This window comes from Remersonia thermophila, chromosome 1 (assembly GCF_042764415.1).
Source record: "Remersonia thermophila strain ATCC 22073 chromosome 1, whole genome shotgun sequence".
NCBI classification, from domain to species: Eukaryota; Fungi; Ascomycota; class Sordariomycetes; order Sordariales; family Chaetomiaceae; genus Remersonia; species Remersonia thermophila.
In genome coordinates, this window is record NC_092217.1 from 3,826,565 (window position 1) to 3,839,101 (window position 12,537).

Sequence of the window (12,537 nt, forward strand, 5' to 3'; positions counted from 1 at the left end):
AGGCCTTGAGAGCTTTGTTGGCGATTCGTCTCGTCGACCTGTCCACACCCCCTGACAGCCGATAAGAGGCTGGAAAGACTCGTCCTCCCCCCCACGTTGAATCTCGGACACGCCATGTCGAGGAACCCGTCCAGCTGGGACCAGTACGACCGCGGCCGCCTGTCGCGTACAAGCAGCGCGCAGTTTGGCCGCGACACCCCTCTGGGCCGCAGCGTCGATTCCAACCACGACGATGACGAGTGGACGCAGCAGCTGCGGAGGAGGAGGTTGGCCACACTCCCCTCCAGGAACACCAGTCAGGGTCCATGGTCCATGGCCTCCTGCTAACCTCTCCTTCTCCAGGCCCTCCATCACCAACCGCCTCGCCGCATTGACCGACATTGGCGGCGTAAACAGCATCCGCTCCTTCACCCGCAGCTGGCAACGCGCCGCCGGCTTCCCCGAGGTCATCCCGCAACGTCCCTCCTTCGTCTTCGCCCCAGACCAGGCGCCTCACGCCTCTCCCCACGCGGCCGTCCGAGGCGACGTCGAAGCAGCAGCACCGGCGACGGCGGAGGCGGCGGCAGCAGCAGCAGCAGCAGCAGCAACAACAACAACAACAACAACAACAACCACACCAACATCGGCCGCAAAGGGACAGGCCTCCACCCCCGCAGGCCCCGGCGCCGGCTCGCCGTCCCTCATCCGCCAGCAGCTCGAAGCCGCCCTCCAAGTGTCCGGCGCCGGCCGCTTCTCTCCGCGCACCCAGAGCCCCGACCGAACCGCCGCCTATGCCCGCGACGCGCTACACGAGGGGAAACCACTTCTCGAAGGCCCCGGCGGCGGAGGGGGGCTCAACGAGCACCTGCAAGCCGCCTTCCGCATCGGCAGCTACGGCACCGGGTCCGGCGCCGACTCCATCTTCGCCATCCCGCCGCACCTGGCCACGCCCTCGATCGTAGGGAGCTACGGGTCGGTGGCCGCCGAGTTTTACGACTATGGCTCGTTCCGCTCGGACGACGCCAGAAGCGGCCGGGGGTCCATGGCCCAGCTGTGGAGGCAGCAGCAGCAGCAGCAGCAGGAGGAGGAGGAGGAGGAGGAGCAGCAGGAGGCGGCCATCGCGGAGAGCATTCTCGGCGGCGCTGCGCCCCCTGCGGCCATCGTGGGGCCGGATGATGAGCTCGCGCCCATCTTGGTGAAGGAGGTAGAGCAGGACGGCAAGATCGTGCTGGCTGTGGAAGGGCAGTCGACCTTGCCGCAGACGGTGTTCAACTCGACAAAGTATGTTTGTTATTTTTTGGTCGTCTTTGTGGCGTTGACGAAGAAGGAGAAGAGCTTGGCTAACCTTACCTCCCCTGCCACAGCGTCCTCATCGGCGTCGGCCTCCTCAGCCTGCCCATGGGCTTCAAGTACGCCGGCTGGCTGTGCGGCATGCTCTTCCTCTTCCTGGCCGCCGCGGTAACGGCCTGGACCGCAAAGATCCTAGCCCGCTGCATGGACCTCGACCCGAGCCTCATCACCTTCTCGGACCTCGCCTTCATCTCCTTCGGCCGCAACGCCCGCATCGCCACCAGCGTGCTCTTTACGCTCGAGCTGCTTGCCGCCAACGTCGCGCTCATCGTGCTCTTTGCCGACTCGCTCGACCTGCTCCTGCCCGGCGTGCTTTCGGTGAACGGTTGGAAGGTCTTTTGCGCGGTTCTGCTGATGCCGCTGAACTTCCTCCCCTTGCGGTTGCTGAGCTTTACGAGCGTGATTGGCATCTTCTCTTGCCTTTCCAGTACGTTTCCCCCGGGGAAACAAAACCCAGGGCGGCCGGATGTCGGGCGCATGGCTAACTCGGCTTCGCAGTCGCGCTCATCCTGGTGCTTGACGGCCTGATCAAGCCCACATCGCCCGGCTCCCTCATCGAGCCGGCCAAGACGCACATGTTTCCTACCAACTGGCTGACCCTGCCGCTATCGTTCGGCCTGCTGATGTCGCCATGGGGTGGTCACGGCGTGTTCCCGAATGCGAGTCTTCCACGGGCCCAGCCGTCCCGTCGACCTTGGGGCTAACCCGGATGCAGATCTATCGCGACATGCGCCACCCGTACAAGTACGCCCAAGCCGTCAAGATCACCTTCTCGTTTACGGTACGCCAGCCCACCCCTCTCCCAAGGCTTACCGCTAAATGAGCTGCGCAGTACCTTCTCGACACCACCACCGCCGTCGTCGGCTTTCTCATGTTCGGCGACGATGTCCGCGACGAGATCACGTCCAACATCCTGCTCGAGGCCAGCTACCCGCGCGCGTTGACCCTTCTCATGTGCATGTGCATCGCCATCATCCCGCTCACCAAGATCCCGCTCAACGCCCGCCCCATCGTCAGCACCATCGAGGTGCTGCTGGGCCTGAACGATGCGCACTTCCATCACCACCACCATCACCACCACGATGACGATCCCTATTATTCTTATCAGGGCCCCTCTGCCGCACAGCAGCGCTTGAGGAGCTTGGCCAAGGTGGCCATCCGCATCGTCGTGGTGCTGGTGTTTTTGGCGATTGCCATCATCTTCCCCGAGTTTGACAGCATCATGGCCTTCATGGGAAGCGCGCTGTGCTTTACCATTTGTGTGACGTGAGCATCTCCCGCTTCCGCCCCTCTTTTTTTTTTTTTTTTCGTTGTTGTTGTGTTTTTTTGGCCCCCCGTTCTGTCGCCATATTATCCCCCTCCTCGCCCCAGCAGCAGCCGACCCCCTTCCATGACGACTTGACGGCTATTCTCCAATCCCACCCTCCCCCTCCCTTCCCTCTCGACCAATCCCGGCCAAATAACGGAACAGGACACTGACCCGCGCGCAGCCTCCCGCTGGCCTTCTACCTCAAGCTCTTTGGCCACGAGCTCTCGGTTCGCGAGCGGGCTTTCGCCCTCTTCGTCATGACCGTCTCCTCTGCGCTGTCCATCGTTGGCACCATCTGGGCGTTTTTGCCCAAGAGCCTGATCGGCGCGGAGTAATCATTGGTTGTACCATACATATACCACGTCTCGCCTCCGTTGGCATCACGGGATGCCTGTGGTTCTGGCCTCCGTTCCTCGGTTGTGGAGATGTTCCGGGCATTATCTCTTTCTCTCTCCCTCTCCCTCTCTCTCTCTCTCTCTCTTTCTCGCCATCTCCACCACCTATTGGCATGACATGTGTTGGTTCGATTTTGAAGGATGGGACAAATCACCACGGGTGAGGGATGCATGGATGGATGGGACTTTGGATCTTTGGATATGCTTGTTTTGTGTTGCTGCCATCTACTCGTGCTGTCATGATCTGTACTGGGTGTCTGGCATGTGCCCTGCATCATGTTCCCGTGGCTGGTCTGTACGTATAGTTGCGGTTCTCGCGTCAATGACACGTCTTTGGTCATCTCGCCTTGGCGTTTCTCATCAAACGTCCCTTCTGCCTCAGCATACCAATGCCCACGTATCAATGTATCCGACGCGTCGAAATGTCTCCATTACGTGTTGATGTCCGTAGGCATCATCATTGCTTGGGTTCCGTGGTTCCTCCGGGAACTCAAACCCTCTTCCTTCTTGCCTACCTACCTACACACCCCCCCGCCTGGCGAGCAGTCGCGACATCATCTTTCCTACCTCATCCTCCTCGCCCAACCCCCGCCGGGCTCTGACCCTACACATGTCAACAACGTCAACAACACATAGGGGACCCAGCTGGCATCCGCCCCGGGGCCAGCACCTCCCCACCTCCCTGTACGAAGCCAGCCAGCAGGAACATACGACCCCCCCCCCCCCCCCTGCTCGTGCATCCGGCATGTAGTACAAGAGACCGAGGCATCTGCTGTTCTCTTGCGTACGGTGCCGATCAGGAGCATGATGATGATGGTGGTGGTGGTGGTGGTGATGATGATGATGATGATGATGATGATGATAATGGAGCAGAAATGCATGCCAAATCCATCACCTGGCTGATGCTGCTGGCTGGTGATGTGTCGCGGCTTGATAGGCAGGAGGACCACGGAAGGCGTCGCGGCGCAGTGTACAATGAATGACAATGGACGACAGGCAGACAGGCAGGCAAACAGACAGACAGACAGACAGACAGACAGACAGACAGACAGACAGACAGACAGACAGACAGACAGACAGACAGACAGACAGACAAGGCTTCGACGGCACCGGGGCACAGGAAACATGCGTCCCGACGCCCCTCCCCCCTCTCCCCGTACCGCTCTGCTCTCTAAGTCGCTTTGCTCTATGCCATGTCGTCTGGGGGGGCGTGAATGTCCCGACCTGGGACCACGTTTTGATGCAGTTGGGATGGGCAGTTGGGATAGAGAGAGCACTGCCCAACACGGACGCACCCACCCTCCGGTTTCAACGGTGGCCCAGGTTGCGGCAAGTGAGGCCACAAACAAGAGTATTGTGATAGGGGAATCTTGGGCCAGCAAAGAAATATCCAACAAATACATGTCATGTCAATAGCACACAACAAGAAGCAAGCATGGAACAATATTGTTCGAGTGGGTAACCTCTGGTATTCAATGCATGCATCCCAGAAAGAGATGCAATAGCTATCTCATACACAGAAAGCGAGTTGAAAGCCGAAGACCACCCCCCCCATCTCCTTCCACCAAGTCCCATGTTCCTATCCCTCAACCTAGTCGCCCAGGACCAAATCCAATCCAGTCAAGGCAACCCTTCTTCTGCCCGACATATCCCCCACGACTGATCGATCTCGTGCATAAGAGTGAAATATGTGACAAAACCCCCCAAAAAAGAAAAAAAAAAAAAAAAAGAAAATGCCGAACCCCTTCCACTGAGCTGCTGCTGCTGGTTTCGCTTGTTCATTTCCGACCTCCACCACGCCGAAGAAAAAAAAAAAAAGCACAAAAATCCAAACCCAAAATCCAAGTTGCATCCGCGCCAAACCCCCCCAAAAAACGCCAGTGCTGTTCTCCCAGATGTGTTTGTGTCGTTTCGTTCTCTAGTGCCGCCATGCTATGCTTTGACAAGACAGTAAAAAAAAGGTAGTCGAGTGAGAGGCTGGCCAAACAGGACCAAGGTGCTATGTAAAAGGTAATATACGTGAAAAAGCGCCATCCATTGCATGGCAACAGAACAGAAACATAAACTTAGGCGGGGGCGCCCACAGGAAAAGAAACCAAACCAGACAGGCAGCAGCAGCAGCAGTAGCAACAGAAGGGGCCAGCATCTCCTACATGAGGATAAGAGAGAGCCCGAGATCGATCAGAAAAGTGGGGAAGGGACGTCGAGAGTCGAAGATGATATGGCGCATATCGGTTGCGATGACGTTGGCGACAGCGGTGGTTGTGGTAGTGATGGCCGTGGTAGCGGCGATGGCGGCGATGGTGTGGGCCCAACCACAAGTGGTAACCGGCACTCGATGAAAACACCGCTCACTCAGGAGCGGGCCTCTTGCCAGTTACCAACCCACCCGAAATACCCCAAGCCTGGGCGCTTCTCCTTGCGCCAGTCGAAATTCCAGTTCCATTCTCGGTGATCCTTTGCCTTGGCTTTGGGGCATTCCTTGGCGCGATTGTGGTCGCGACTATTGCTCCACCTTCCCTGGTGGTTCTGCTGCTGCTGATGATGATGATTGTTGTTATAATGATGAGCTGAGTGGTTGCCGGAAGAAAACGAAGAAAAAGAAGAAGGTTGCTGAAAATCACGATAGGCGGCGTCCAGCGCGTGGCGTCCCTTGGTCAGGGAGCTAGCGGAGGGCCGTTGCCCGATCTGCCGGCCCGCGCGGAGGGGAAGCTCGGGCACCTTGGGCGGCGAGCTGCCGTAAGCGCGCCGGCGCTCACCAAGCAGCGCCCACTTGTCCATGTCGTGGCGCCGGGACGGGGTCGCGTGCTGCGGCTGCTGCTCTTCCTTGGTCGGAGGCGGCGCCTCGTACAGGAACAGGCCGTCCGACTCCAGATCCTCAACGAGCTGCTCCACGGCGGCGTCGATGGATGAGGACAGCCCGGTCTCGCTGCTAACGGGGCAGACCGACCTGGTCGCCGGCGACAGGCTCTGGCGGGGAGTGTCCTCGTTGTCCGTGGCGAGGGACGGGGTGGCGGTGCTCTCGTGGCTCCACGTCCTCGAATTCATCTCCTTGAGGGCCTGCATACGCCTCTGCTCCTCCTCCTCCTCCTCTTCCTCATCCCACAGGTCGCTCCAGCTCTTAGAGACGGCCTCCCTGCGGAAGAGGAGCGACATGCCCGACGGGTTCCGGTTGCGCGACAGGTTGATGGGCAGGGACGCCGCGGCCGGCGCCTGGGCCTTGGCCACAGCCGCGAGAGCCTTGGCGGGAAGGACGGGCCGGAAGCTAGGGGGAGTGGCGAAGGACAGCGACGCGTCAAAGTTGGAGTCCATGTACGACGACATGGAGGGCGTCTGAGCGGTGCCCGACATCCAGTCCGTGTTGGCATCCGACTTGGAGAAGAGGTCCTCCTCGTAGAGCTCGTCGTCCGGGATGACGCTGAGCTGGCGCGACGACTTGGGGGCGGCCGCGTGAAGAGCCTTGGCCCACGGAAAGGCGCCCGTGTCGACCTGCGGGCTCTGGATGGACGGGGTGCGGAGAGGCTCGCGGTTGGAGCTCGCAACGACGTGGCGGTCGGTGGAGCAGAAGTCGTCGTAGACCTCGTCGAGGGTGGTGAAGCTAACGACGCGGAGGAGCGCCTCGCGGGCTCCAGACAGGGAGCGCTTCTTGGGGTCGAGGCTCATGCACTGCACGATGACCTCAAAGGTGTCCTGCGACATGGACGGGAACACGTCGAACAGCGACTGCTTGTCGCGCGAGAAGTCCAGGAACAGCGGGTCCTCCTCGGTGGGCACCGTGAAGGGGTTTCTCGAGAACAGCACGTTGAGCAGGCAGACGCCAATCGCCCAGATGTCAGCCTTGGCTGGCGAGTAGCCAGCACCGGCCGAGTCATACTGCTCCGGGGACATGTAGCGGTCGCTGCCGACGGTGGTCTCGTAGGTCCACTCCTCAGCCGTGGCGAGGCCGAAATCGCCAAGCTTCAGAGACCCGGACTGGGTGATGAAGATGTTCTCGGGCTTGATGTCGCGGTGGTAGATACCCTTGGAGTGCATGTACTCCACGGCATCCACCAGCTCAAGCATGAAGCGCCGAACATGTTCCGTCTCGAGGGGGCCGTGACCGCTGCGGATCGCCTCATACAGATCACCGCGTGGGCAGAACTCGAGCACCAGGAAGACGTGAGCGTCCGTCTCGAAGGAGCCAAGCAGGTTCACGATGTTGGGGTGCGAGCCTAGGCGGCTGTGCAGGGCGAGCTCTTCCGACTTGTCGTCGATGGCGAAGTCGCCCTGGACGTCCGGAGAAGCAGACTGTTTCGTCAGACACTTGATAGCCACAGTCTCACCCGTCACCGTGTCCTTAGCCATGAAGACCATGCCGAAGGAGCCGTGGTTCAGGGGAGAGATGGTCCGATACCGGCCACCGAGCAGAACGCCATCGTGGAACTTGTTGCGAAGGCATTCCATGGCGAATCGGATCGGGGGAGCAGCGTCGAGGACGGGTGGCAGTGGGACGATGTCCGAGGCGACAGTCCGCGGAACCCAAGCCGTGAGTATCGGTCGAGCGGTGCAGGAGAGGTTCGTGCGGCGGAGGGCGGTCGATTATGAGACGCAAACCGACGAGGTGAGGCGGGAGGCGGGAGCCGAAGGTGGGCGTTGAGTGATGAATAAGAGTCGATATACAAGAGCGCAAGGCGACAAAACAAGAAAAGAAAACAGAAAAAAAGACAAGCGGCTCCAAAGGTCGTTACTGTCCGAGGCTCATGGGAGGGTATTTTGATAGATGATTCGACAAAGGAAACGAAAGAGAAAAGAGAAGAGGCAGATTGAGGCCGAAGTCGTCAAGACAACAGGACTGGGGGTCCCGGAAGAACAAGAAGGAAGAGTCGTTATAATAACATCGGTACAGACGGAAAGTGGCTGATGTGTTGTGTGTGTGTTGGGGTCGAGTTGAAAGGAAGAGAGGGGGGGGGGGGGGGTGCTGAAAGGAAACGACTCAGGTGACCTGGAGGAGAGTTGGCGATGGAGTCCTGTGGTCAACCGAGAAGTCCCGGAGTCGGCGCGGACCGGACGGCGAGAGAACAGAGGCGAGCCGAGCGACGGCAGCTGTTGACGTTGACCAAGCGATGCGAGACGGTCAGCGAGTTGAGCAGGCTGGCGATGGTGTTGGTATTATTGTTGACGTCGGGGAGGCGAAAGGGATTGAAACAGCGTCGTCGTCGTCGGGGACAGGAGGACAAGTTCAGTTGAGAGAGGCGAGGGAGGGGGGTTTGCCGAGTGAGACCAGGTGATAGAGCAGTTGACAAGGTTCAGCTATAGGAACACCTGGCGTCTCGTTGTTGAGGACATGCGGGAGTGGTGGGGGGTCTTTCAGGAACAGGTGGACGAAGAGATGACACTCTTCGACCCCCCCTTGTTCGACCGGCGATGGCGTGTGATTCACAGCCGGTGGAGACCAGGCCTGTCCTGGGCGATTGTTTGTTCGGCAGTATCGGGCACGGGTGGGACAGCCGGGTCCGCTTATCAGACACGAGAGCGCTCGGGAGAGATTGCCACGGGGCGAGACGCGAGAGAGGGACGACGGGGCGGGCTTTTTTTTCCCCAAGGACGTCGTTGATGGATTGAGCTGGCCTTGGTCTGCTGGTTGCTTTGGCCTGCGCAGGCGACAAGGCGACGAATGCAAGATTATATGGCGGGAAAGCGGGTCAGCAACGTTGCCAGGTGGCGTGCGGGTCAGCCCAGAGCCAACTTGTTCAGTCAGTCTGCAGCGCAGCGAACGTCGTGCCGAGTCGCAGGGTAGTGCGATGGATGGTGAAATTCAACGAGAATTGAGGACCCAAGCAACAGAGACGACGACGATGACAGCAGCGAGAGGGGAAACGGCGCGCAGAAAGACGACGACTTGTTGGAAGGAAAGCGACGAGGGAGGGAGAGATAGGAAGAGATAGGGAGGGAGAGAGGATGGCGAGAGGGAACGAGGGAGAAAGCTCGGGATTGAGGTATAGAAGGGGGGGGGGTGTGTGTGTGGGAATGGCAGGATTGGTAAAGGAAGGAGGCCACTGAGCGACAGGATGGACAGATGGAAGAGACGAGCAGCAAGTGGAAGGGACCAGAACCGGATGCCCCAGACTCGCCCGCTGCTGGCTGACTCGACGGGAGCCTTTTGGGGGGGTCATCATGCCTTCTGCGGGCTGCGTGCCTGCCACGGAGGCGAGACAAGGGTCAGAGCGGCCAATCGCCGAAGCCTGGCCAACGTACGAGCTGGCACTGTCGGGTGGGTGGGGCGCATTGCGCGACGCATTCGGAGATGACGAATGGGATCCATCCAAGGGTGGCACACCGCCTTGCCCTGCAGCGCAAAGCGCTCTCTTGGCCCCTAGTCCGGATCCGGAATAGCTGCGCTTCCTAAATTGGCGAGACCTAGGTAACTGGATTGGGCGAAGCGTTACGTTACCGGTGGTGTACATGGCGTACACGGGACTGTGCACGCCGGTCCGTTCACTTGGTTGCCCGTCTCGGGGCGACGTGCTGCGTATACGCCGCCCGCGTGCCAACCACGCACCGCGACCTACGCGTTGGGTATCGCTGCATCATGCTGGGGGTTGACCCCGGGTGGCTCATTGTCCAGTCGTTCAGCCCCCAAGGTTCTGGGGGGTCCGCACTGCTGGTCGCCGGCAGCGCCGTTACGCTCCCCCCGAACCTTTCGCTGCGCGTCTCGCTCTCTCCCCTGGTGAGGCCACGTTCACGCTGGCTCGTGGCTCATGAACCTTGCCGGCTTCCCTTGCGGTCCCACACAGCTGCGACCTGCCTGCCAGTCGCCCTGCCAAGTTCCATCATTGTGCAGTTTTCCCCAGCAGGAGAACCACGAGGATGTGAGGAAGTGGGATCCATCTCAATTCCCGAGGTTCCACGATGGGGGAGAATCGCAATTCATGGGGAGATGATGAGCTGGGGTAAGACGGACACGGGCCCGCTGTGGACAGCCGAGCCGTTCCTCTTTTCGACGGGAACTCAATGACCCCAAACCGTTGCGAGATTGCGCCCTCGCGACGAGACGACCCAATGGAGACAAACTAGGAATGGCCCGGCGTCAAAGGCCTCGAAGGCGCCGAAATGGTGAGCAACCCATCATTTCCACGCCTCGACGCCTGAGGTAACTAACTACTGTGTAAGTTGACGCTCATTCATTCCTGGCCGGGCCCTTTGTTGTCGCTTGCTTCGAGCAGCTTTTGGGTTCTTGGTTTCACGGGGCCGCCTCTCGTCCGAGCCACACGTCATCATTGGTGCCAGCGGCCCCTCCCCCCCTCCTTCGCACCGCATGCATCCAATGGATTCAATCGTTACCGTGGCTCACGCATCCTTTGCGGCGCAGACGGGCGACTTGCCTCCAGACCAAGAGCCCGGGCAAGGCCAAGGCCGTAGCAGACACGGTGGGGAGAGTCACGCCTCTGCTAAAATAGAAACGACTCAGCAGTTCAACATTCCCTGCACGACAGCAGTGTCGCAAATAGGCACAAAGTTGAAAGCTGGCTTTTTTTTCTATCTATGCTCGGGATTCTGCAGTGATAGAATGCGCAATGCGTTGCCGACTGGAACTGTCAGAACTTGACAAGTTCTCATTCCCGGGCACTGTGCGCCAGACACCGCCAACTGTGGTGGTGTGTTCCTTGTGTTGAGAACCAGAAAAGCCGCTGCACCAGCAACGACCATGGACGGTGCCAATGCACAGCCTTGGCTGCAACCTTTCGGGAATCATGAAAAAAGGGGGAGGAGAGCCGTGCCGACTCTCAAGAGGGTGTCAATTGGAACGTCAATTGTGCAATGCTTCGGGAGGAGCCCGTTGCAGTCGGTCTGCAACGGTTCCTTGGTCGCAGGATATCAGCACAGCAGGTAGCAAGTAAATTGCGCGTAGCCCGAGCGAGCGAGCGAGCGAGTCTGGGCCTGGAAATGGACTTCCACGCCCCCTCTCCCGGAGATAGTCGAGGTGGGTGCGTGCGATCACGGCAAAGTGACGGAACATCCGGTTCCTATCGCTGGTCCGCCATCATGGGTTCCTGCCTCGGAACCGTTGGAGACGTTGCCCCCGCAGTCCGATCTCTGCTCCGGCTCTTGATACGGATTGATGCGGAGATTGGAGATAAACGCGAGTCCCACGCGATGGCGCGATAACCCGAACGTGTGATCACCCGACACTAAAATGGAGAGGGAGAGAGAGAGAGAGAGAGAGAGAGATGGAGACAAGAGATTGGAAACGTCATCAGGCATTGGGTAAGGTACTCTCAACTACAAGACATGGCAGCGATGCGACAACCTCGGGACAATCTACCCTAGTGGTTCCGACGCGGTCTGTAACCTGCTTCCGCTTCAACCCATCAAGGTCCTTATCCCGGGGAGCCCTTTGCCCTTCTGTCGAGAGAACCAGCAGGCAAGACCCCTAAAGGGAGGTCACTTCCTGCTGGGTCCTGTGACGGCGTCTGAAAATGACGGAAGAGGTCACGGGTTCCTTAGGCCCGGCGTGGTGTGGATGTTGTTTCGGCCTGGGCTGGTTGAAACCGCCAACAAACACAGCGGAGTTCCGGGCCCAGATCGGGGGATACGCACTGTGCGATGCGTACAGTGATCCGAGCATGGCATGCAATCGAGCGCATTGCTGTGTGCGCAGTAGGTGTAACAAGACAGCAGCATGCCGTATGCACATAGTCTGCGGTGGTAAGTCGAGTGAGTGAACAACAACAACAACAACAACCCCCACCACCAGCGTAGGTGGTGCGACGGATACGCAGTAGTAGGGTGACAACGGCAGATGCAGCGGCTCGCTGGTACCACGACACTATGCCCTGCTTCCTCAAACTTGGCTACCTAAGGCGGGCATCCTACATCCATACCCTCCTTGACCAAAAGTGCGTGTTAGTCCAGAGTACTTCCCCAACCATCCTATCCCAGACCTTGGAAACCACCTCACCCGCGTGGGATGATAGGACGCAGCCTGTGGAGGCCGGGTTACGTTCAGGACGTCTGCGCCAATGGCATCGCCCCCTTGATCCACGTCTGAGGTGCTAAGGTGCAGGCCTGGGGGAACTTGGTCTTTCCCGGGTCGCGCCAGATCTAGGCCACCTCACGCGCAACCGGCCATTCATCCCCGGGCCTGCTGCTGCTGCTGCTGCTGCTTCTACCCGCTGCTTGTCTTCGTTTTTGGATGCTTGCTGCTTACTGTGTACACAACAGATGCAAGCAGGCGTCCTGGCGCTTGAAGAACAGGTCAGGCAATATGGTGCTGGGCCAACCGCCAGCTGGCAGCGCTTGATGGAACCAACATGCAAGCCCAGACTCGGGGAACATAACTACTTCAATACATTGATTTGCGCGAGGGTCTGGGACGGGACAGTGCTTGGAGGTCTCGCGCTCGTCTGGCTGTATGTGAGCCGTCCCTTGGAAGTGTTGTGTTCGCCTCCTATGCGGGAGCTCTGCATTTGTTTACGGAGGGAGGGGGGGAGGGGGGGGGGGGGGCGCTGTGAGGGACGGAGCGTC

The 12,537-nt window shown here is 59.4% G+C and overlaps 2 protein-coding genes across 2 annotated transcripts; one reads left to right on the top strand and one right to left on the bottom strand.

Moving 5' to 3' along the window:
* Positions 1 to 114: 114 nt before the first annotated feature.
* On the top strand, positions 115 to 2,973 carry VTJ83DRAFT_1069 (uncharacterized protein; the record flags this gene model as incomplete). The annotated part of the gene is made up of 7 exons (XM_071007187.1): positions 115 to 266; positions 343 to 1,260; positions 1,344 to 1,756; positions 1,828 to 1,988; positions 2,045 to 2,110; positions 2,162 to 2,595; positions 2,820 to 2,973. The coding sequence occupies 7 exons, from the start codon at positions 115 to 117 to the stop codon at positions 2,971 to 2,973; spliced, it is 2,298 nt and encodes a 765-aa protein (XP_070870422.1).
* A 2,415-nt stretch (positions 2,974 to 5,388) lies between these two features.
* VTJ83DRAFT_1070 (uncharacterized protein) lies at positions 5,389 to 7,476 on the bottom strand (the record flags this gene model as incomplete). Its single annotated transcript, XM_071007189.1, has 1 exon — positions 5,389 to 7,476. One exon carries the CDS (start codon positions 7,474 to 7,476, stop codon positions 5,389 to 5,391), a length of 2,088 nt encoding a protein of 695 aa, XP_070870423.1.
* Positions 7,477 to 12,537: the final 5,061 nt, after the last annotated feature.